General features: G+C 46.8%; 1 protein-coding gene across 1 annotated transcript; it reads right to left on the bottom strand.

Moving 5' to 3' along the window:
* Positions 1-2,335: 2,335 nt before the first annotated feature.
* Positions 2,336-19,264, bottom strand: minar1 (membrane integral NOTCH2 associated receptor 1). Its single transcript, XM_056608569.1, has 5 exons — positions 18,793-19,264; positions 18,386-18,717; positions 16,021-17,583; positions 8,832-9,089; positions 2,336-2,533 (listed from the first exon to the last, which is right to left on the bottom strand). The coding sequence occupies exons 1-5, from the start codon at positions 19,262-19,264 to the stop codon at positions 2,336-2,338; spliced, it is 2,823 nt and encodes a 940-aa protein (XP_056464544.1).
* Positions 19,265-22,265: the final 3,001 nt, after the last annotated feature.

Genomic DNA, 22,265 nt, shown 5'->3' with positions numbered 1-22,265 from the left:
AGGAGTAACGTGAATTCATTCGACACAGGCTTCATGGGCAATAAGTCCATCTGTCCGGTATCCCCAAGGTACCCTTCAGTACAGCCTGGCCAGCTCTCATCTTGCTTGGGGCTGCGCAATTCCCTTTACCACATCCTACTGGTCACAACTGCTGTCTTTGCATCACTTCAGCTGAAACAGCTGTGAGGATGTGGGCTAAACCACATCAAGTTTTGAAACCCTGTTCAGCTGGCCAATATAACAAGACGCAATTTTAGGTTTGAACAGATAACACTTATTTCATGACCGAGTGTTGTTTTTCAAACTGAACTCCAACCGTACCATTTGTTTTTTAATCATACTAATCAATGACGACGTTTACCAATCAGAGTTGACCTCTGGTGACCTTTGCCGGTTGGATGCCCCTATCGCACAGTGACGATGTCAAACGACGATGACATGTATACAAAGCATATAAACACATTCTTTGACTCATCATGCAACCGACGCTCCGATCCGTCCATCCCAAGTTGGACGCCCAAAAGGCAGCGACACAATAAATCAGACCCGGATGACAGGCGAATGATCTAGAAGCTTTTATTAAAGTAACAGTGTCTATTACCTGCGTACACATAACAATGTGCATGAGCTGTACCTATCCATTTACAGCTTGACCTACGCGGTGTGCTACTGAATACACGGCTTGTGCTGAAGGCGTTTCTTCCCCACCTGACTGAATGCTCAGCAGCAGCAGCAGCTGAGGAGACATCGTCACAAGGTCTAAGTGGTTAGCTGCATGTGGTCGAAGGAGGTTCGCCGTGGATGACTAAGACGACAAGGAACGGTTGTGGCTGAACTGTGACCGTCGCTAGCCGTAAATAAGGTACGGTTTTACGATGTCCCCCCTTTCCGGTCATATTGGCAACTGATTCGGCGTGGGCTTTCAGAAAATAGAGCTATATTGCGCCAGGGCAATTATCAGTTCATTCCCGGGACGGAGACAAGAAAGTGCGAGGGGGTGGAGTGACGCAGTGTTTCCTGTTTTCACAGAGATGTTCTTCAAAAGAGAAATGTATTTGCGAGTGGCAAGATGGAGGTTTTAAAAGACAGTTCTAACAAATGTTTTCTACAGCGGCCAGTCTAATACACAGGTTTGAATGAAACCTTTTCAGACGCCTTGCCTGAGGCATGTGACGTTGGAAAACGTTCCTGTTGCTTTTGTCATCCGTCCTCTCCTGGATCCGAGATTATTGTTCAGCTATATGATGTTTGTTGTGGTTCCAACGATCACGTTGCATTCTGTAGTGATCCATTCCAGGAAACGTGTGGCAACAGTTCCTCGCCCAAGCAATAAGATTGGTCGAAACAAATTTTGAGCGAAAGAACGTTAAAAGCCCCATTCACCCAGATTTGAGCTTTATCCCCCTCAACACTGGAGTGTATTATTCAATTAGGTCAGGAGATAACTGCAGATTTTACATAATGGGTCTTGAAATTTCAAGTATTCGTCGCACAGGCAAACATAAATAGACAAATCAAACACATTTTGCTTGAAAAGTTTGTAGCTTGTGGCTGGTTGTTTTTTCTGAAAAAAAGGCAGCACATTTGAAATCAAATCTGCTAAGATATGATAATGTTGTTAATGTTTCAGTGTGTGTGTATATATATCTATATATATCATATAATTACATTACATTCAGATGGCTCACATAAAGGTTTTTTTTTGCGGTCCATGTACTGGTCTGCCTCTATTTCAAATAAAGCACTTAATAATACTGTATTTTATATTTAAAAAAAGCTCTTTCTTACCTCTCATCACATCAAACTCTTGTTGTTATTTATAAAGATAAATACCAGTATTTAACCCATATTCAACCAGATAATTCAGAAAAATAAGTTTCATCAAAATACATTATATCGTAATCATACTAAAAATAATAATATGATACACTGGCTACAAAATAAACCCAGTGATCAACAACGTTTCAGATCATCTGCGGTAATGACTTCATTAAAATCAAGAAACTGAGAACAGTTTGTCAACGATACGGTAGACAACGTTAAAACATTTTCAATGGATATATAATTGCTTATTATTGATCTCCGGTACAACGGTTTTCCTAACTGTTAGTATAATCAACAAAACAGGCAAGGAGAAGACCACAAAAAGTTCCAGTTACCAGCAGTTTGTCAGCGTTTTCAACAAGGCCAGACGGCCCTGATTGGCTGCCAAATTATACAATCCCAGCCTTGGAAAATAAAGTTGTGAGTGATGAAGCTGATCTCAGACAACAAATAAACCTGTAAAGGTGAGGAGCCGGTTAATGGTATCCATCCATCCGGTGCCTCCCTAGTCTCAGGACTTCATGGTGCAGATGGGAACCACGATGACCAGGATCACAGTGCATGTGGCGGCCGCAATCAGCGCACCGATCTTACACGCCTTGGCCCTGCGGAACTCCGCCTCCTTCCTCTTCAGCAGCGAATCGTAGCCCGGCGTATAGATGTCCTCCATCCAGTACTCCAGGTTGTTGGGGTTCAGGGACTCCTGGGTCTGGGGAAGAACAGGAAAAGAAGGTGGTTAAGGAGGCGGAAATCTTACTTCATAGTGAGGGACTCACTATGAAGCACAAAGGAAGGTTAAAAATAATTGAATAGGCTTCCCCAAATAACGATTCCCACCCTTCAATTAGTTTTGAATAGTATTTAACTAATTAAAGGGTGGGAACATAGCTACATAGCTGAGGCCTACACAGATGTGCTGCTGATATGTCCCAGGAAGGTAGCTGATATTATTTCCAACCTTGGGGTTTTGCATTTTCCGACACAGCTGCAAAAATATACAAGGCCTCTTTTTTGTTATCAGGCCGGATGCTGTTATTACCGCCAAAACCACCACTTAAACATGACATCCTGTTCGAGAGAGTCAACACCATCCTAAAATAACAACATTACATTGCCTCTACGTTTCCCTATCATTCTCAACCCTAAGAGGTTACACATTGAAGCACATATATAACTTTAATGACAGTGATGCAGGTTTTTAACAAGCAGGTTGGGGTGAGACAGTAAATACAGACACAGGTTGCTCAGAAGCAGGTTGGGGTGAGACAGTAAATACAGACACAGGTTGCTCAGAAGAAGGTTGGGGTGAGACAGTAAATACAGACACAGGTTGCTCAGAAGAGACGGTGAGTACACAGACCAATGTAAGGTGCAGGTTGGGACATCATGTTGGGATGAAATTGTGAGGGTGAGGAGATTGTCTGCAAGTGAATGGCACCAATCGAACAACCGTTACAGGCAGCGTGCGAAATTCCCGCTGGCAATTGGGGGGCGAAACCCTACCTACTGATCAATAGCAGTAATGGCTCCTGAGCTGACCTGTGGGTGGTCCGAGGGAGTAATCGAACATTTAGAGAAAACAGGCTTAAAATCCTTCACAATCCGTAGTTATTTTGGGGACGTGAAAGTGCCTTTTTCTGCAGCCAATCAAGTGATCTCAGACTCCACGTGCCCCGCTGTATTTGGCGTCCTAGTAACAGAGCAGCAATCTCAATCAATAACATTTTGTCTAGATTACAAGTCAGAGGGAATGAATGTGCTTCAAGAACGGCTCACAGACGTGGACAGTGTACGTGAGATTCCTCTCTAATGTATGTCGGCTGTTGAGAGTTGTTCTTCATTAAAAGGAATTCCACCTTCCAGACGGAGGCATGAAACCCCCACACGCACTATACCGTGGACCATTTCTTTCATTAGGTGAAGTTTGGGGGAAAATGAGCCTGTGGTCTGGTGGCGACGGGGAACACAGGCTTCAGATGATTTTGCTGGAGTCCATTGATCATGACCAGAAAGCCAGCATTGTGCACCAGGGAGATTGATTCTGTTGTGGTGTGCCTAGGCAGCTGCGCCGATCCCAGAATGGGTCTGCTCACAGATGGCCGTCTGCACCACAACACGCTGATATTTTAACAGACTGCTACGTCTCGGGAGAAAGGCTATGGAATACATCACCAAGAACAGAGAGAGAGAGAATGAGGGAGGTTTAGAGGGCAGTCAGAGTGCCAAAATGCTTGATGGAAATATAATTGAGCGAGGGAGTGTAATTGATTTGACATATCATAGCGGCTACAATAATACAGAAGAAACACTTGTTCTCTATTGTATCTTTTTTTTCTACGCTTTAGCAGACACTTTTATCCAAAGCGAAATACAAGTCATTCAGCAGGCTGAAAACAAATCCAGTTCCATTCTGGCGAGACAAGAACACCCTTGGGCACACAGTGCAATCCTGCGCACTGTGACACTTTTCCCCAATTCTTTATTTATAATATGAGAGAAGAGAGAACAAACAAATCAAGGACACAACGGGTCCCAAATCTTGGAGGATCTTGCAAAAGAGTCTATGAACCTTGTCACCTATAGACAGACATATAGACAGATGTATTGCTACTTTGTTAACAGACATTGTCAGTTGGCCATTAGCATCTATCTATGTACTGAATGAGTACAGAAAGTAGACTTCCCGTACAGTCCAATAAGATTTTTATCGATAAAGGCCAAATTACACTTACACGTCCTGCAAAGATTTGAAGACTTTCAGACGTCGCTACTCAGAGACTGTACACGCCCCTTTTGTCGGTCGCATTGCCCTTCTCTGCGATGGTCTGCGTCTGTTTTTTCAACCATCAATGTGTAGGCCATCTTGTATTCCTGTTTTTGCAAAAAGCCTGCTATTCAGGGAGCATATTGAGTAGTCCCAGCTTTTAGAGTTGATGTTGCATGTTCATTCCGCAGCCATTACATCGTTATGACAACCCATGATGGATTGCCTGAATTAGTGCTTATTCATCCCAGAACTATAGCCGGGACAACTCAGGACAAGGACAACTCAGCATCAAAAAGGTTTCAGAAATATTTCATTAAAATAATTATTTTTCAAGCTCTGTTTTAGTTAACTGAGGTTGGTGACTTTAGTTGTCAAAGGCTTCCAACTAACGGCAATCTGTGAATGGTTACAGCAGGGTCCTCTGGGAATTAGTCTGACTTTTAAAGAATGCCATGTTGGATAATAAATGTATTTATATATATATATAGACCGACACATATGCTTTGTGGATAATTGATTCTGACATGCAACATATGAGCACAGAATAATTTAGCTGTTGGCTATTTCAGTCGGAGCTTGATACTCTGTAAGCCAACCTACACTCCCAAAATATGAGTACCTGAAGAAATTGAAAAGAGGAAATGGAAAAATAAATTGGAAAATGACATTCCCAAACTTAAATATTGCATGGTGCTACTTTGCGTAGTGGGCATTGGGCTAACCATCTAGTTTAGTATGGCTCTTTATGGTCGTTTTTTGAGAAGACACAGTATATAAAATACACTTTCATCCTAATGGGATTGAACATGATATTAGATGATTAACTGAAAAAAAGGATGGCAATTAGTCTGCAAAATCCAGACACTAGTCTCTCTCAGGTGTGCAGGGAGACCCAGCTGTGCAGCAAATACCGCAGCCTCCCTCCTGGACAAACTGAATCGTTTTCACGGCCATGCTGAGGTTATTAATATCAACCTCCCATAGAGAGCTCCCACCAACGTAGACACGACCAACACACTGCTCCACACCGAGTCCGACACACGCAGGATGTTCACGGTCAGTCAGCATCTCAGATTGGCTGAGGAGAGTGTGTCTGCAACAGGTGACTAGTGTGTTAACGAGCAAACTCAACCTCTCTTCCTACGCAAAGTGTCCCCTCCTGCTTCAAGTCCTACTCGTGCCCCCTCACTCCCATAGTGATCCAATGCTTTGGCGGTATGTCAAAGACCTAATCTGTAGCATGTTAACCCCCTACCCTGGACCCTTACCAAATTGCGGACGGACAAATCAGAACCACGGATGACACCTTGGCCACGACCCCTCCGGACCCACCGGGGGAGGAGGAGCTCATGTGTGAGGATGCCGCTCGCTCAGTGACCTAGGACTCAGCCACCTCCTGTGCAGCCGGAGCCTGGACTTCCCAGTCAGCAGACCCTGGACATGGGAGCCCCCCAGGGTTGTGTCCTAAGCCCTCTCATATACTCCCTTTGTACCCACGACTGCATGGGCACGCACAGATCTGACTTGGTGATTACGTTTGCCAACGACACGACAGTGACTGGCCCTTATTACCGCTGACGGCGAGATGACCGACAGGACAGAGGTCAATAACCTGACACAATGGTGCCGGGAGAAGTACCTTTTTCTCATTGTTGCTAAGACCAAGTAGGTGATGATGGACTAAAGGAGGAGAGGAGAGACTCCTCCACGGTCTACTACAGAGTCCCTCAGTGTCCGCATCTCAGAGGACCTGACCTGGGACGTGCCCACCAGCGATGGGCTGAAAAAGGTGGAGCATGGGGCCCAAGACCCTGGGGGCCTACCAACAGAGAGCATCCTGACTGGATGTATCACTGAGTGGTGCAAGACCTGCTCTGCCCTCAAGCACAAAGCACTGCAGAGGGTCATGTGGACAGCCCAGTGCATCAGTGGATGTGGGTCTTTATAACGGACCGGGTGGCAGTAAAGCCTGCCGGATTATCAAAGACCTCAACCACCCCAATCCCAGACTTTCTCAACTGCTGACGTCTAGCAAGCAGTACTGCAGTCTCAAAGCCTATATCTGCAGTTCCGGTCAGCTTTTTACATCAGGCAACCAGGCTCATAAACAATCAACACTATATACAGTATATACGCTATATCTGCCTGTGACACTCACACATACATTGAGATGTAGCTGTGCATACGAAAACACACACGAACATACAAACAATGCATATTTAACTCAACACACACTACACATTATTTAAATTACTTGTGTATTCTTTATTTTATTTGTTTTGTTAGTTAGGCATTGTCGAGGAGCCAAAACCAAAGGGTTGTACTCTTTCTTAAATGACGTTCATAGGGGCTGATACATCGTCACATTGCAATCACTGCATTGATTATGGAAGTATAGCAGGATAGGATTACTATTGGTAGGAATGGATATCTGGTCATTGTCAAGTAATTAATGGTGAAAGGATTTGTCATTACAGGGACCCTGTGTTGTGTTAGAATTGTTTCTTGCATGGGCATCGTGGCCAAACAAAGTTTTCATTAGCCATGGTTAGTGTGTATTTACGTTGGTTTAGGATTTCACAGTACTATCCCTCTTGAGTCCTCTCTATATGACTGAGTATCGCCGACAAAACATCCCACAAGTGATTCTGATGTACATCCCCATAAATATCTCTCTCTCTCTCTCTCTCTCTCTCTCTCTCTCTCTCTCTCTCTCTCTCTCTCTCTCTCTCTCTCTCTCTCTCTCTCTCTCTCTCTCTCTCTCTCTCTCTCTCTCCTCTCTCTCTCTCTCTCTCTCTCTCTCTCTCTCTCTCTCTCTCTCTCTCTCTCTCTCTCTCTCAAACTCATTGCCTCTATTTCTCTCTCTTCCCCTCTCTTCCCCTCGCATCGTTGGGATCATCCTATTAGTGTGTTCTTGGGAAGTCTTAACTGTGTTATTTTGTAATATGCACCCAATACAATGATGCAGAAGGAATGCATTGTTTTAAACAAGGAACCGGCTTCTACTACATAATATATTACCACATTATATATATATATATATATATATATACAGTATATACATATATATATATATATATTAATGTATAGTACATTATATGAAACCATTCAGTCCAGGCATACGTCATGTTTACCAGAGCCCCGATCAGGCTGTGCTGCAGTCACAGGAAGGTTAGCAGCAATTGATCTGTGGTTGTCTCTGGTGACTTAGGGCCCACCAGTGGGTATCAATAACCTGCCTTTCGTCCTTCTATCAGTGCTTGGCAGATCATTCCCAGAGGTGCTTTAGCCCCTTGAAGAAATCTAAGGCCGACACACAAAGTGCCACATCCAAGTGAGAGGCTGTGCAAAAAACAGTCTGCCAGGACAATGTACCAAGCCGTACTCCCAATCCTCTTTCCAAATGTGCTCCACACAAAGCACCATGACATCCCAACCTGCTAGCCAAATGAGAATAGAATTACATCCCTCACAGCAACAGCTCCCACAGAGGAACAAGCCCCTGAGTTAGCGAGCAGAACACATTACAAGTGAAGGCGCAATTACTGCATCCACTTTCATGGCAGCCCGCAACGCCACCACCACCTCAACAACTATCTCCTCCACTATCAACATCACCACCACCACCACCACCCTGCCACCACCTCCATTTTTACCACCTCATCCACCACCAGCACCCCAAAATCACCACCACCACGACCATCACCAGCACCTCCACCTCCATCTCTCCCACCTCAACCACCATCCCCCCAAAACCACCACCACCAAGCCAACAACTAACAGCAACACCACCCAAAACACCACCACCACCAGCACCTTCACCACCAGCCCCCCAAAAAATACCATTACCCCCACTACCTCCACCACAACCCCCCCACCACCATCACCAATACCACCACCACCACCACCACCACCACCCCAGCCACCACTACTACCACCACCACCTTCCCCATGCACCTCCACCACCCAAACCACTACTACCACCACCACCACCAACAACAACCCCACCACTACCACCACCTCCACCCCATGCACCACCACCACCACCACCACCAACAACCCCACCACTACCACCACCTCCACCCCATGCACCACCACCACCACCACCACCAACAACCCCACCCCTACCACCACCACCACCACCACTACCACCACCAACCCCCATCCCAACACCACTACCACCACCACCACCACCTCCACCCCCCCCCCCACCCACTACCGCACCCTTGTGGTCCAGTACCTGCAGGTCCAGAGCGGTGAGGTGCTTGCCCTTCTCCCCCGAGTTGCGTTTGAACTCCTCCAGGGTCCAGGAGGGCTGGCCCCGCTTGCCGTCGCCCGGCCCCACCAGCTGCAGGTCGGCGTACAGCGGGCTGCCCTTGACGTGGGCCTTGACCCCGGGGGAGAAGGGGTGCGGGGCGAACACCTGCTCCACCAGGTAGGGGTCCTTGGGCGGCTTGGGTTGGCGGTGAGCCTGGGGGTGCTCGTAGTGGCGGTCCCGCTCCGCCTACGACAGGGAGGGAGGGGAGAGGAGAGGACGAGAGGAGGGGGAGAATACGGTCAACATCGGAGGATCCGTTGAGACGTAGAGCGGTGCTCAAGACGCTCGATCGAAACCCCGCTCACGCAGGGCGTCCGTCAGGGCCGAGATAGGAGAGATAAAAAAAAACAACAGACAAACCGGAACATACCATCGATCTAGAGAAACACATCGCTGGTCAGCGAAGTGTTCCGCCGATAGTCAGCAGGAGAGAACGCCTGCGCCCGCAAAATGTTACTGCATATGAGCCGGGGGCACTGGCACGTTTAACAAGAGGTGGGAGTCAGGAAATTAAGACGCGATTTGGGACTCGTATTTTGTAATAACATTCTCATGCGGACCTTTTTGCCAGTGAAGCATGAGGTAAAATATGCGATACGGGCAGCACAGCAAAACCCCAACCAAACAACTCAGCAGAGTTTACAGCAAGGAAGCTAGGACATCACAGGACGTATTCAAACACAGATACTTCTTTCAACCCCTTCCATTCCCTCCAAGAGCACGGCCGAGGATATGACGAACGCCAGCCAACCTCCCCAGCACCATCTATCGACCCCAGCCTGTGTGCAGACAGCCGCTATCAATGTCGGCCAGGTTGACTACCAGTCATCTCTGGTCAGCGAAGGTGACATCAATCTGTCCCCTGCTCTGTATCTAATTAGCAGTCACTCCCGCGCCTGTGAGTTTATGTGTGAACGCTTCAGTGCTCATGTGTGCGTGTGCGCGTGTTTGTGTGTGTTTATTGGCGTCTTGAACCAGAGGAAGCCAAGGGGATATTTTCAGAGGACAATTGTCGTGAGCTGCTAATTGGATTGTTGTGAATAGGAGGACCATGGGGGAGCTTATAGTTCGGAGGCTTGGCGGAGAACCTTCTGAGCGCATGCCAGAGCCCTGAATCCGGAGCTCTCTCCGCTGTGTAAATCTGCGTATTAGCCTCCAATCAACAATCATTTTGCCAATCAGGCTTTACTGCAATGTGCAGTCGACGTGCGTCGATCGATTCATGTTCAATTTGGCAGATTAAAAAGAAAATCCATGGGATCACGTCCCAACACAAATAGAAATGCACTCATACACGCAGTATCTTACATACGCACATGCTAACGTACACACCGACACAAAGACACGTTCACAAGCACTAAAAACACACACATCTGAACATGCTGACGGTGCATGCAATCAGACACACAAACACACGTGCTTGCACAGTCACATGCACACAGCCACAGCAACGCACACACACACACACACACACAGTAAAAAGCAAACAGCCACAGCAACACACACACAAACACACAGTCACAGGCACACAGCCACACTAATACGCACACAAACATGCATAAACTCATCAAATAGTCGAGAAGACGCCACAGCTGGTCGGCCTGATAATAGCAGTGTTCTGCAGGTGGTGCGGAGCGCACAACAGCAGCTGTGTCCTCACCGTCCGGCCGAGCAAAGTGTCTATTTTCACGCAATCCGATTGGTCTCAATGAGAAATGCACAAAACAAAATGCACAACTGGATTAGTATAATTGACCAAAACATTACGCACACAAATACACACACAATCTTAAGTATTTTGTGTGTATTTGTACTTTTATTTGTGTGTCCGATTTAGAATGTGTCAGAATTCCAAAGCATGCATGGGAATTCCAGTAGATGATTATTGAGGCTTTTATATCATATGAATATCGGGGATGCATTCCCTTTAACCAATCCCGTGTGTTTTGACTCTTTGATCAAATGACCACCACATGCACACAGACATACACACACACTCAATTATCGATAGAGCCAACGCTGGAATCGCAAAGTGGCCCCTCGATATGCAACACAGGAGCAGACACATATGTGTAAAATACACTTCAAACCCAAGGTGTGATTAACACCACAGTCACAGGCTTGTCTTCCCCCCCCCCTTGGGTTTGAATCACAAATCAGCCTCGGCCGGATTCTCGGGTGTCTGTCACTCACGGATCATACTGGGATGAGCGAAGCACTGAATGATAAAAATGGAGGCGGGATTGGAAGGAAGAGAAGGGGAGGGGAGATGAGATGGGGGCGCTTCGTGGGCAAGATGGAGGGAGCGAGGGAGACAGAGAGAGGGTGTGAGAGAGATATGGGTATCGAGTGAAAGAGAGAGGGTGGGAGGAAGAGAGAGAGGGGGAAAACGGAGAACGGTTTACGGCTGGTGAGAGTGGAGAGAAGGAGGAAGAGATTAAACGGTAGAGCAGGAGAGGAGGAATAGAAAGAGAGGACAGGGGGGATGAACAGTGGTTCCATTATAGATCTGGCTCTCCTTAATGCCTGAGCTCCAGATTGGACCGACCACCACGCCATACTTTCTCTTATTTGTTTGTTTTGCTCGACAACTTCCACACCCCTCAATGAAAGTCACATCTGTTGTTGTTGTTTTTTTACATAGTTATAAAGGGAAGTATGTTTCCGTGCTTCATGTTTGTCATCTATCACCATTATCCTTTGTGTCTCAAGGAATCTAGAGAGGCATTGAACAAGGGGTTGTCACTCCCCGGCGATGTGTGGTGTGTGTGTCTAATGTACGGTGAAGAGCTTGTGTTGGTATGGTGTGCGCTAACTCTGATTGATGTTTTTATATTTGTGTCAATTCTTCAAAGGCTAGCGGTTTTTCCAGCTGACCTTTAGCAGCTTTATACTGAATCAGTAACACTTAGAGCTGCTCACACCCCACACAACACAACACCACAGAACAGGAAATCAACACAACATGACAACACAACAGAGAAACACAACATAACAACAAGAGAGAAACACAATATGGTAGCACGAAAAAGAAACACAACACAGCAAAACAATATGGTGAAACAAAATAGTAACACACAACATGACAACACAACAGAGAAACACAATATGGTAACACGAAAGAGAGACACAACACATGAACCGAAATAATAATAATAATAATTACACAAAACGACAAAACACCATGACAGCAAAACATGGCTACACAGCAACAAAACATGGCTACACATTATGGTCACAAAACATGACCAGCACAACACATAAGCACAAAGACACAACATAGAACAAAGTAACACAGCATTTGTAACACAACACAGCAACACAAAACACAACAAGGGTAACGCAACATAACTAATGCAGCAGTGCAAGACAGCACAGCAACACAATAAACATAACACAGCCACACAACATGGATATGCAACATGTTAACACAACATGTTAAGTTAACACAAACCAATGACAAAATGTGATGAAATAACCCAGCAAAACAACCATGTTGTTAAACAACATGACCTACACAACATATAAAAAACACTGAGCAGAGTAACACAATATGGGAAGATAATACTTACAACACAACATGATAACACAAAACATGGTTACAGAACATGGTCACATTATACTGCAACAAGACATCTGCAACATCAACCGATATTGAAATTCAAAGTTGACATTGATTGGCATACGTTTGTTTCGAGCAATATGGTAATCACCACTAAAAAAAGTATTGAATATATGAAATTGCAAAGGAATACCTTTCATAAAACCCTATCCAACCTTATACTTCAAATGCGTTGAACCGTAATACTTTATAGTTTGAGAGCCTGGTTGGCTCTCGAAGATAGGCTCACAATCCTTTAGTTTACACCGGCGAGCTCAGAGTAGCCATTGAACCCTATGAACTGCCATCTCTCATGGATGATGATAGGGTCAATGGTGTGTCTGTGGACCTGAACTGTGAAAAGCCATGTACAAGGATGGACGGCTCGCTGCTCAAGACCTGGAATTCAATTAAGGGCCCACTCCATGTTGCCTCCCACGGGGGAAAGGTCGCAGAGAACGGGAGAGAGTGCAAGTGTTTGTGTGTGTGTGTGTGTGTGTGTGTGTGTGTGTGTGTGTGTGTGTGTGTGTGTGTGTGTGTGTGTGTGTGTGTGTGTGTGTGTGTGTGTGTGTGTGTGTGTGAGAGAGAGAAAGAGAGAGAGAAAGAAAGAGAGAGGGTGACATTTGAAAACAAGCCATTTAAAAAAGCAGCTCAACTCGTGTGTAAGGGATCACTTTGGGGAATGATGTAATTGCGTGGCATGAGTTTTTGAAGCTGGGGGTCAATCATAATGACACATAATACATGCGAGGTTTAAGAGAGAGGGGAACAAAGAAACAAATAAAAGATTTTCTAAGCAAATACCATGACCCGTTTTTACAATGTTTACTTGGGAATGCCCCTGCAGGCCTGAAACTATTTTACGAGCCATCATTCCACTGTTCCCCTCTCAACCGTCTGCACATAATGGCCCCATTGGTCGCTGTCTGGCGTCTTGGCAGAGTGGTGCAAAAAACAATATCCCCTCTTTTTAAGCACAGTTACAATGGATCAAAACACGATGTCCTTGATGGATGTAAATGGGAGCTGTGTCCCCTGTTCAGTGTGTCTTGCAGAGTAACAGGTGGAAGGAAGATAATCTCCTCATAAGGGTCCTTAGTAGGCTTGCCCTAAAACACAGGCAGTTTCTCTGTATACTTCTTGTCTGCGTTATTTGCCAGCATTAATGATTGCCACTTGTGATCTCCACGCTGTAATAAAGTGTGTTTGTGTGTTTGTTGATGTGTTTATGTGTGTGAGATCCTAATGGTGTGTATCTGAATGTGTGTGTGTGTGTGTGTGTGTGTGTGTGTGTGTGTGTGTGTGTGTGTGTGTGTGTGTGTGTGTGTGTGTGTGTGTGTGTGTGTGTGTGTGTGTGTGTGTGTGTGTCTGTGTGTGTGTGTGTGCGTATTTGTGTGTGGATGTCTGTTGATACATATCTGTGTGTACGTGTATGTGTTTGTGTGTGTTTGTGTGTGTATATGTGTTTGTGTGTGTGTGTTGGTGTATATCTGTTTTTATGTGTGTGTGTGTGTGTGTGTGTGTGTGTGTGTGCGTGCGTGCGTGCGTGCGTGCGTGCGTGCGTGCGTGCGTGCGTGCGTGCGTGCGTGCGTGCGTGCGTGCGTGCGGGCGTGCGTGCACGTGTGGAATCCCAGTGGAACCTCGTGGAATATGAGGAAGGAATCATGCAGCTCCCTCTAACAGCTGCGACCCCACCATAGGGTTTGTGGTGTGTAAAAGGTAATTGCACTTCGCCATGCATGTTAACTAATAGGGTCAAGCGTTTCCTTACATCATCTACCCACCACTCCTTGCACCTGACCACCACCACAACATGTAGACACAATTAAACGTCTCTCAACAACAAACATTGGCTATGTCTTTCTTTAACCCACATACACAGTTGACACATGATTATGATGTTGATATATTAAACCAAATAAATAATATATACAGAGCTTGGGGGTAAATTCTTGATCCATCCACACTGACGTGTCCATTACATCACAGCCTCGGTGTTAAGATTCAGCAAAACCATCTGTAATCCTGATGAAATCACACTGTAGCAAATATATCACAATGTTGACTTAGTGGGAACTAAGTCATCTTATTCTCTACTAGCCTAATTAGAGTTCTTTATTTCATATTGTTCAGTATGTTGAGAATGAACAGATATCAAAGGCCAATTACTAGTTGACCTACAATGTCAATGGCATTACATTTGTTCTTTTCACGTACAGAAATAGCAAGCGGAAATAAGGCTATTTTGATTCAAATAAGATTGTGATTCAGATGAGGTTACCATATTCTGACCAAATCGGTTTAGAAATTGTGTGTTTGGCCTCCAATCTTGGAGCATTGTGACATACTGTCACCGTGACCCATTTCCTCTAATTCTGTCCTCTAGTTTTAATCAGGCCTCATTTTGCCCATCCGCAATAAAAAATGAAACAAGACTCTTGGCCGGTCATAAAAAGAGAGGCCGCTTTCATCTCGTCCGGTCATCCGTACGCTGGCAGGCCCGTCCGTTTGAGAATCAACTTCAAAACGGGGCTATTTATCTCTAAAGCCCCACACCCCTGCTTTCATTTCCAGAGCTGTTGGTTGTGCAGGGAGCACTGCCTGCCCCCTGGGCCCCGCGCACCGGGGGCAGGCAGCTTCCGTTCTCTCACCAACCCTCACACCTCCGAACTCTCCACAGAGACATCTTCCACAATGCTCTCTACATCAGCTTATGTTGTCCGTTTAAAAATAAACCGGGGTGACGGCTCAATTTCCTCTCTTTTGTATTAGAAGGGGACCGAGCTGCATTAATCTGCTCGTATTTGCCCTGACTACTGCTGCTGTTCATATCCGCGTGTGCTGTTGCGTGGTTCATGTACGCGTAGATCTGTATTCGTCATACTATGAATACAGACATACTGTTGTATGTATTGTTATAATGTGTGTTTTTGTGTGTGCATATGTTTGTATCTATGTCTGTTTCCATTGACAAAGTATTCGCAATTACTGTGTATCACATCTAGCCAGTCGAAACCTGGTTGTTTATTGGAAGCCAATTTTCTACCTGCTAATATGTTCTTTATGTATGCATTTGAATTGGTGATTCAATAGGTGTATGATTGATGAAGCTTTAACTGATTGGATGCAACAAAACCTTCAGAAAAGCGCCTAAAGTCTCATCTGTTCCAGGAACACCTTAATGTTTAACTGCCTCCTACAATTGCACCATCACGCTAATGTTGTTGTTGGCATATTATTGTTAATGAGCACTCATGCACCGTTGCTTTCCAATACCTAAGGCTACCCGTATCTGGCTGGTTTTATAAACCAACTAAATGTGTAGTTGCTCCCACACGACAGTATGCTAAGATTGCGTTAAAGTGTCTTCAGCCTCACTTGGTAGTTGAATATCAAAAGAAAGGTACTGCTTAATAAATAAATGCAAACGTTAATAGCCTCCATTCACAACTGCATAGAGGGGGAAGTTCATTAGCTTAACGCAGAAAGTGTTTCTGTGGACACAATTACCTCTTTGGCTTTCCTGTGGCGCTCCTTGTTCTCCCGATCCCTGTCCCTCTCCCTGTCTCTGCTGTCCTTGTCTTTGACCTCGTCCAGGGCCTGGGAGGCGTACGACACCGTCCTCCAGTCCCGGGGGGAGTTGGCGGCGCTGGCAACCGCCTTAGGCTCGCCGGCGCCGCCGTTCTCCTCGTTGAGCGAGCGCGACGAGCGCCGGGTGAACATGTTCTTCTTCAGGGCCCTCACCCGCATGCTCTCGCTGTTCCCGCCCTCGGGGCAGCACCACTCCACCAGTCCGCCGGCCTCCCCCTTCTTCCCGTTGTGGCCCGTCGTGTGGCACTGAAAGACGTGCGGGGACAGTCCCGGGTCGGCGTGGGCGTGGCTGTGGGTGTGGGCGGGGTCCGGAGACTTAGAAACGGAGCCTGTTGCGGCGGCGGCGGCGGCGCCCTGGCCCTGCGTCTCCCCGTGTCTCCCCCCGTTGCCCTCCGGCTCCAGGATCTTCTCGTCCAGCCGGTTGAGCTTGGAGAGCACCTGGGAGATCTCGCCCCGCACCCCGGACAGGGACTCCAGCTTCCTCTCGATCTCCCCGATGCGCGACACCAGCTTGACCACGCTGGACTTGAGCTCGTCGTCGGCGCACTCCATGGACTGGAAGAGGCGGTCCAGCTTGGACTTGGCCAGCCGCACCGTGCTGCGCTCCGGAGAGCTGTCGCCGTCCGACTTGAGCGTTACCTGAGAGAGGGAGCCGTTGCTGTTGTAGCACGGGGACTGGATGACGCCCAGCGAGTCGCACACGCTCATCTCGTCCAGGAACCGGAATATGTCGCTGATGTCGTCGCTGAGCGTCTGGGGCTCGTCGTCGGAGGGCTTGAAGGGGTGGCGTTCCCGCTCGCAGTACTTGGACGCGTACTCTTTCGCTTTTTGCTTCTGGGCCGCCAGATCCGTTTGGGTGCCGACGCTGGAGGAGCTGTCCTGGAAAGACGAACTGTGAACGATCTTCTCCCGAAACCTCTTCCCGGTCTCCCTCTTGTCCACGATCACGGGACCGCACGCCATCGACGCCGCCATCGACGCCGCCTCCTTCGTCGGCTTCCCCCCGTTGGTCTTCTTGGGGAAGGCCAGCGGGGAGGCGGTGGCTTTCTGTTTGGGGCTCTGGAAGCGCTGCTCGCCCGCGTCGCAGATCACGCCGATGTTGTGCGGGTGGTTCACCTTGAGGGGCTTGCAGTTCAGGACCGACCTCTCAAAGTCCGGCGGCCCCCCCTCCTCTGCGTTGAGGCTCAGGCTCTTCACGGGCCACGCCGGCACCTTCCCGGGCTTGCCGAGCTGCCGGCGCGCGCTCACGCACTCGGACACCGTGGTGGGGCCGAAGTAGGTCGAGGCCTGGAGGTCGTCCAGGCTCTCGTGCTTGGCCCGCCGCCTCTCCTGGATGGGGGAGTTGAGTACGGGCTCAAAGTACGGGTTGCTGTAAGGCAGTTCGAAGCTGTGGTTGAAGAAGGTGGCGGGCTTGTGGAGCTCCCTCCGATGGTGATAGCCGTCGGACGCCTTGCCGCCTTGCTTGCCGTCAGAAGGGAGGACCTGAGGATAGCATCCCAAAGAAACACTTCTGTTAAGGCTCGATAGAGACACAGTAGTTACTAGTTACGCACATTTCTCCAATGGCCCCGAAAGCACAGCTTAAAATGAGCTTTGATTTGCATCCATATTTAACCCAACATACTGAGTCACCAGCTCCTTGTGGGTTACTTATCTTTCATGACTCGAATCCCCACCTACACAGGATTAGACATTAGACCTTTCATTTTAATTAACCTTTAAATAAGGGTAAGGTAAATTATTTAGCTATTTATTTAATTCCTTCATTCAACTATTTAATTAGCTATTCGTAATTCCAAATGTAACATTTAAGAAATTGCAACACCGACTTATTCTACAATGATTACAAATAAACAAAAAGTAGATGAGTTGAATTCATTAATCCTTCTCCATTTCCCTTAACTGTAAAATATTCCAATTTCGTTTTCATTATTCAGTGCTTGCTGCTGGGTGTGATGTTCCACGCTCCCAGCATCAATCTTAACAACTGTTTTTAAATTGCATTCGGCAGAGCTGAATTTCCACTTGACCTCTTCCGCGGACAATTCACAGCAGACCGTAGGACACTAAACTCATCAGAGACTCAATATTCCACCTACTTAACCGCTACATCGACCACCTCTCCAGCCCTGACATTCGGCATAAATGCCCTACATCACCTTCCATATCCATGCATCCCATTCCTCTCCCCCTCTGGACTGAACAGGATCCACTTCAATCAATCACTGGAACAACAGTAGACAGAAAACAAACAAGCTCATCCTCGACAGACAGATAGACAGACCTGTGGGGAGAAGGCCACAAAGTTGTGAAAGTCCTCCTTGAAGATGTTCCTCTTCTGGAGGCAGGAGTGGACGGAGAAGGGCTCGGGGTGTCCCATGTGCTGCAGGGAGTCCTGGTCCGTGGTGGACTCGCTGTCTATGTCCATGGGAAAGTAGGTGGTCTGCATGTCGCAGGGCGGTGACGGCGGCCTGCTGCTGACGCTGCCGTACTGGGGCAGATGCTGGAGCTTGTCCATTGAGGCCGCTCTACATTTCAGGTCCTTGTTGACTCCCAGGAGGAAGTTAGGGTTCGAGCTGGGAATAAACTGCTGGCAACTGTTGCGCTCCGATTTAGCACACGGCGAGGCGTTCTGGGGCAAGGGGTGCTGGTGGTGGAGGTGGTGGTGGTTGTGGTGGTGGTGCTGGTGGGGGTGGTGGTGGTGTGAGTGGTGGCCGTCTGCCGGGGGGTGATCCGGACGCTCGTAGCCCCCTCGCCCCTCACTGTCCTGGAACGTGTAGGCATCTGGGTCGGACCTGCTCAACTCCAACGACTGGTTCCTGTGGAACTTGCCCCTGTGCGCCATGGGCAGCTTGTCTTTGGCTAAACCCCCGTTCATCTGGATCAGGTTGAACATGGTCACGATGTCCGCCGCCACCATCAGCTTCTTGGACTGCTGGTCCTCCACGGCACAGCGCATCTTGTCCTTGAAGAGGGTGGCTGGGAAGGCAGGGTCCAGGCAGGCCGTGTAGAACAGCAGGCTACGGAGCTTGGCTAGGTGGGCCAGGTCGAAACGGGCACACAGGGACTTGCACAGGTCCTGGTAGGACATGGTGGCGTGTTTATGGTCCAGCTCGTCCAGAATCCGGACCAGGAAAATAGAGTACTCTGGGAGTGGATCCATTATTGCTGGGTGGCTGGAGATAAAGATCTTCCTATTGATTTGATACAGCTTTTCGTCTGTCAATAACAGCACACGTTAATATAATCCAAGATGCTTCTTTATGCCATAGTTGCTTGTTTAATTGCAAAATATACTTGATACATTTATTTATTTTAACAGAAAAAACTACGCAAAAAGTCGACTGTTGATGAAATGCCTGATTGCTCTTAATCCGTGGAGAGGAAGTGCATTATTCTCTTTTTAACCATAAGAAAGGGAAAGAATGTCTACGACGTGCAGGATATGCACTAAGATTCTTGACTCGATTGACAGACTCTCGGACAGGCACAGAGGCACACAGGAACATCTCTGATTTTGCATACCATCACTGGGGCATCGTCAAATATATGAAGCATCGCGTCCTAAATCCTCATCCAGACCTGTGCGCCACCGTCGCTCGTTCCAAAGGATCCCATGGCACACAATGAACCAACTCAGTTGCATTCAATATCATCCAAAAATCCTTCGCCATCCATCCGACGGGGTAAAAAAAACATTGCATTTCAAAGTTCACACCTTCATCCTGGCGAATTACAAAATAGTCCAAATCCGAGTAAACATCCACGTGGATACGCACAGAAAACGCTAGTGCCAATGCATCATCTCTCCATGCAGATCTTTTGCGTGGAAACAGCGATCCCTCTGCACTCTCATGTCTCTCTATGCCAGGGCTCCTGGTGGCTCCACCGCAGGACACGGTGCGGCTGTGAGACGGAGCTGTCCGCGGATTGAATGCATTTGGTGCTGAAAAAAGGAGCGCGGTGGCTTTGTTTCCTCCTCCTCGAATGACGTAACTCCACCTTACCTTATAGCCGCTGCAGCAGTGCACGCTCACCAAGGAACATGTTGTAACCTATATTACCTGTTGTCCGCGGGGCGGGAGTGATGGGCTAGCCTCCAAACCTATATCATTAGGATCTTATTTTATTTGAGCAACGTTTGGGAAAGGCAAACAGAAATAAGTTGTTGGTGATGACGGACCACATCAAGTAGGAATGGATAATACAGGGAAAAGCATATTAGGAATATTGGCTGATTGTAAAATGATAGGTTATCCGAAATTTAGAAGCATATGGAAAATGCTGAAAACTAATTAATTTAAAGGTACAGTGTATATCATTTATCTAGAACGTACTTGGGAGAGATGGAATATAACATTGATAATGTTTTAATGAATGTATGATCCCATGGAAATAAGAATTGTTGTTTCCTCGTTATGTTAGTTTGAGCCCTTTATATCTACATGGGGTGCGGGTCCTCTTACATTGAGGCCGCCATGTTGCATCGCCATGATGGTTCTACAGTAGCCCAGAATGAACAAATGTCTCTGGAGGCTATTGAATCCAAGAAGTTTAACCCTCTCACCGATGTGGACATCAAAACCTGCCACTGGCCAGGACCTCCACACATCTTCACACAAACGCATGTGGTGTTTCACTTTAAGTGTCCTATATATGAGTTTAACCCTCCCTCGGACACGGAAATCAACATCAACCACTGCACGGTATAATAGTGTAGGGAATGGCAGTGTAGGGGATTATATTTATAATAATGAACATGATATATTTATAATGATATAGAGATACAAATATCCATGTACTGCTTTAATTATTTAACATTTTTAGAACTTAATTTGGTTTGACCCCTTCCATTCAAATGCACAAATATAAACCCCCACCTACGCCCACCTACACACAAACACAAACACACACACACGCACACACACCACACCCAAAAGAAAAAGACAAAACATACTCACAACATGACACATAAGCCACATAAGTTGTCAAAACCAACTCTTTGGCTGTGGGATGTGCTCCCCGCGGAGTTCAAGTCTGAGTGCGTCGTGCTATATCTGGAGAGGAGCTGCCGTTCATTTCCCGGCTGACTAGACAGACGTTAATTGGACCTAGGCTAAGTCAGCTGAAGGAGAGCGGGAGGGATCTGTCCTTCAGGATGGTGGGGGAATTACCATATCCAAGCCCACCATCTATCAGAGGAAAGCATGCAAGTGAGGAGATCTGGTGGTCTAAGGCTAACGAGGTCAATTGTGTGTGAAGGTATAATGTGATAATTGCTCAATCTTACACACTATCAACACCACTATCGCGTCAATCTAAGATCTTAGTATTTCGAGATTGCTCCCTCAACTTTTCGATTAGCAGAGGGGAGTATTTGAACTTGAGAAAAGCGGAAATTGAGCGATGACTGGCTGTTTTTGTCGAAAAAGGAGAAAAACAAACACCACAATCCATGTACTAAAAGTCCCTAAACCTAGAAAGTCACCCCTCTCTACCAGATGTTCATAAAAAAGGATCTTTAGGGACATTTCTCCCGCTCATCTGCAGTGTAAATTCAGGGCATTCTGACCTAAACTGCATTCCCTAATGAACAGTGAGCCCTCATTTAAACCCATTAGCCAACTAAAACACGGACTAATGACTATTGAACTAAACTTGTTGTGTTGTGAGTTCAGCACACGACATTAACACTGAGGTGAAATGGAAGTCGATGAGACTACATCCATGTTGGATGCAATGGAAAGTAGCAGTGTTTGGTGACAAGAAGTAGAGTTTAGTGGGTTCTGTGTTCGATCCCAACAGTCTATCTGCAGGCATCCTCGAGCAAGACTAGAAGTCTTGCTCGATCTAAAAGTCAATTGCTTCGGGTAAAATTACTTATTGAAGGATACTTAATGCCCTTGGGATCAATAAAGTATCTATCTATTTATCTATATATATATCTTTATCGATATATTAAATAGGAGCCTGATTAATCAGTCGTTCAACCAACATGTTAAAAAGCCTAAAGCTTAATCCTAGTTCAACCAAGGCCCTTTTAAACTTTAATTTAAAAAGGACTCAGTGAAAAGACTTGATTATAAGCAGCGGTGTTTGGGCTGTAGCCGGAAGTCCCCTTAGCTGTGTTGGTTCTCTCTGGAGTGTAATTGAGCAGTGGAGCT

Source organism: Gadus chalcogrammus, chromosome 14, assembly GCF_026213295.1.
Source record: "Gadus chalcogrammus isolate NIFS_2021 chromosome 14, NIFS_Gcha_1.0, whole genome shotgun sequence".
NCBI classification, from domain to species: Eukaryota; Metazoa; Chordata; class Actinopteri; order Gadiformes; family Gadidae; genus Gadus; species Gadus chalcogrammus.
This window is presented reverse-complemented; position numbering and strand designations above follow the sequence as displayed.

Coding starts and splice junctions, on each gene's coding strand:
- minar1 (XM_056608569.1), bottom strand. CDS start 19,264: ATGGATCCACTCCCAGAGTACTCTATTTTCCTGGTCCGGATTCTGGAC. Junction 9,090..16,020: donor GCCACAGGAAAGCCAAAGAG/GTAATTGTGTCC, acceptor TCGTAGGCGGAG/CGGGACCGCCACTACGAGCA. Junction 2,534..8,831: donor TCACCGCTCTGGACCTGCAG/GTACTGGACCAC, acceptor GTTCTTCCCCAG/ACCCAGGAGTCCCTGAACCC.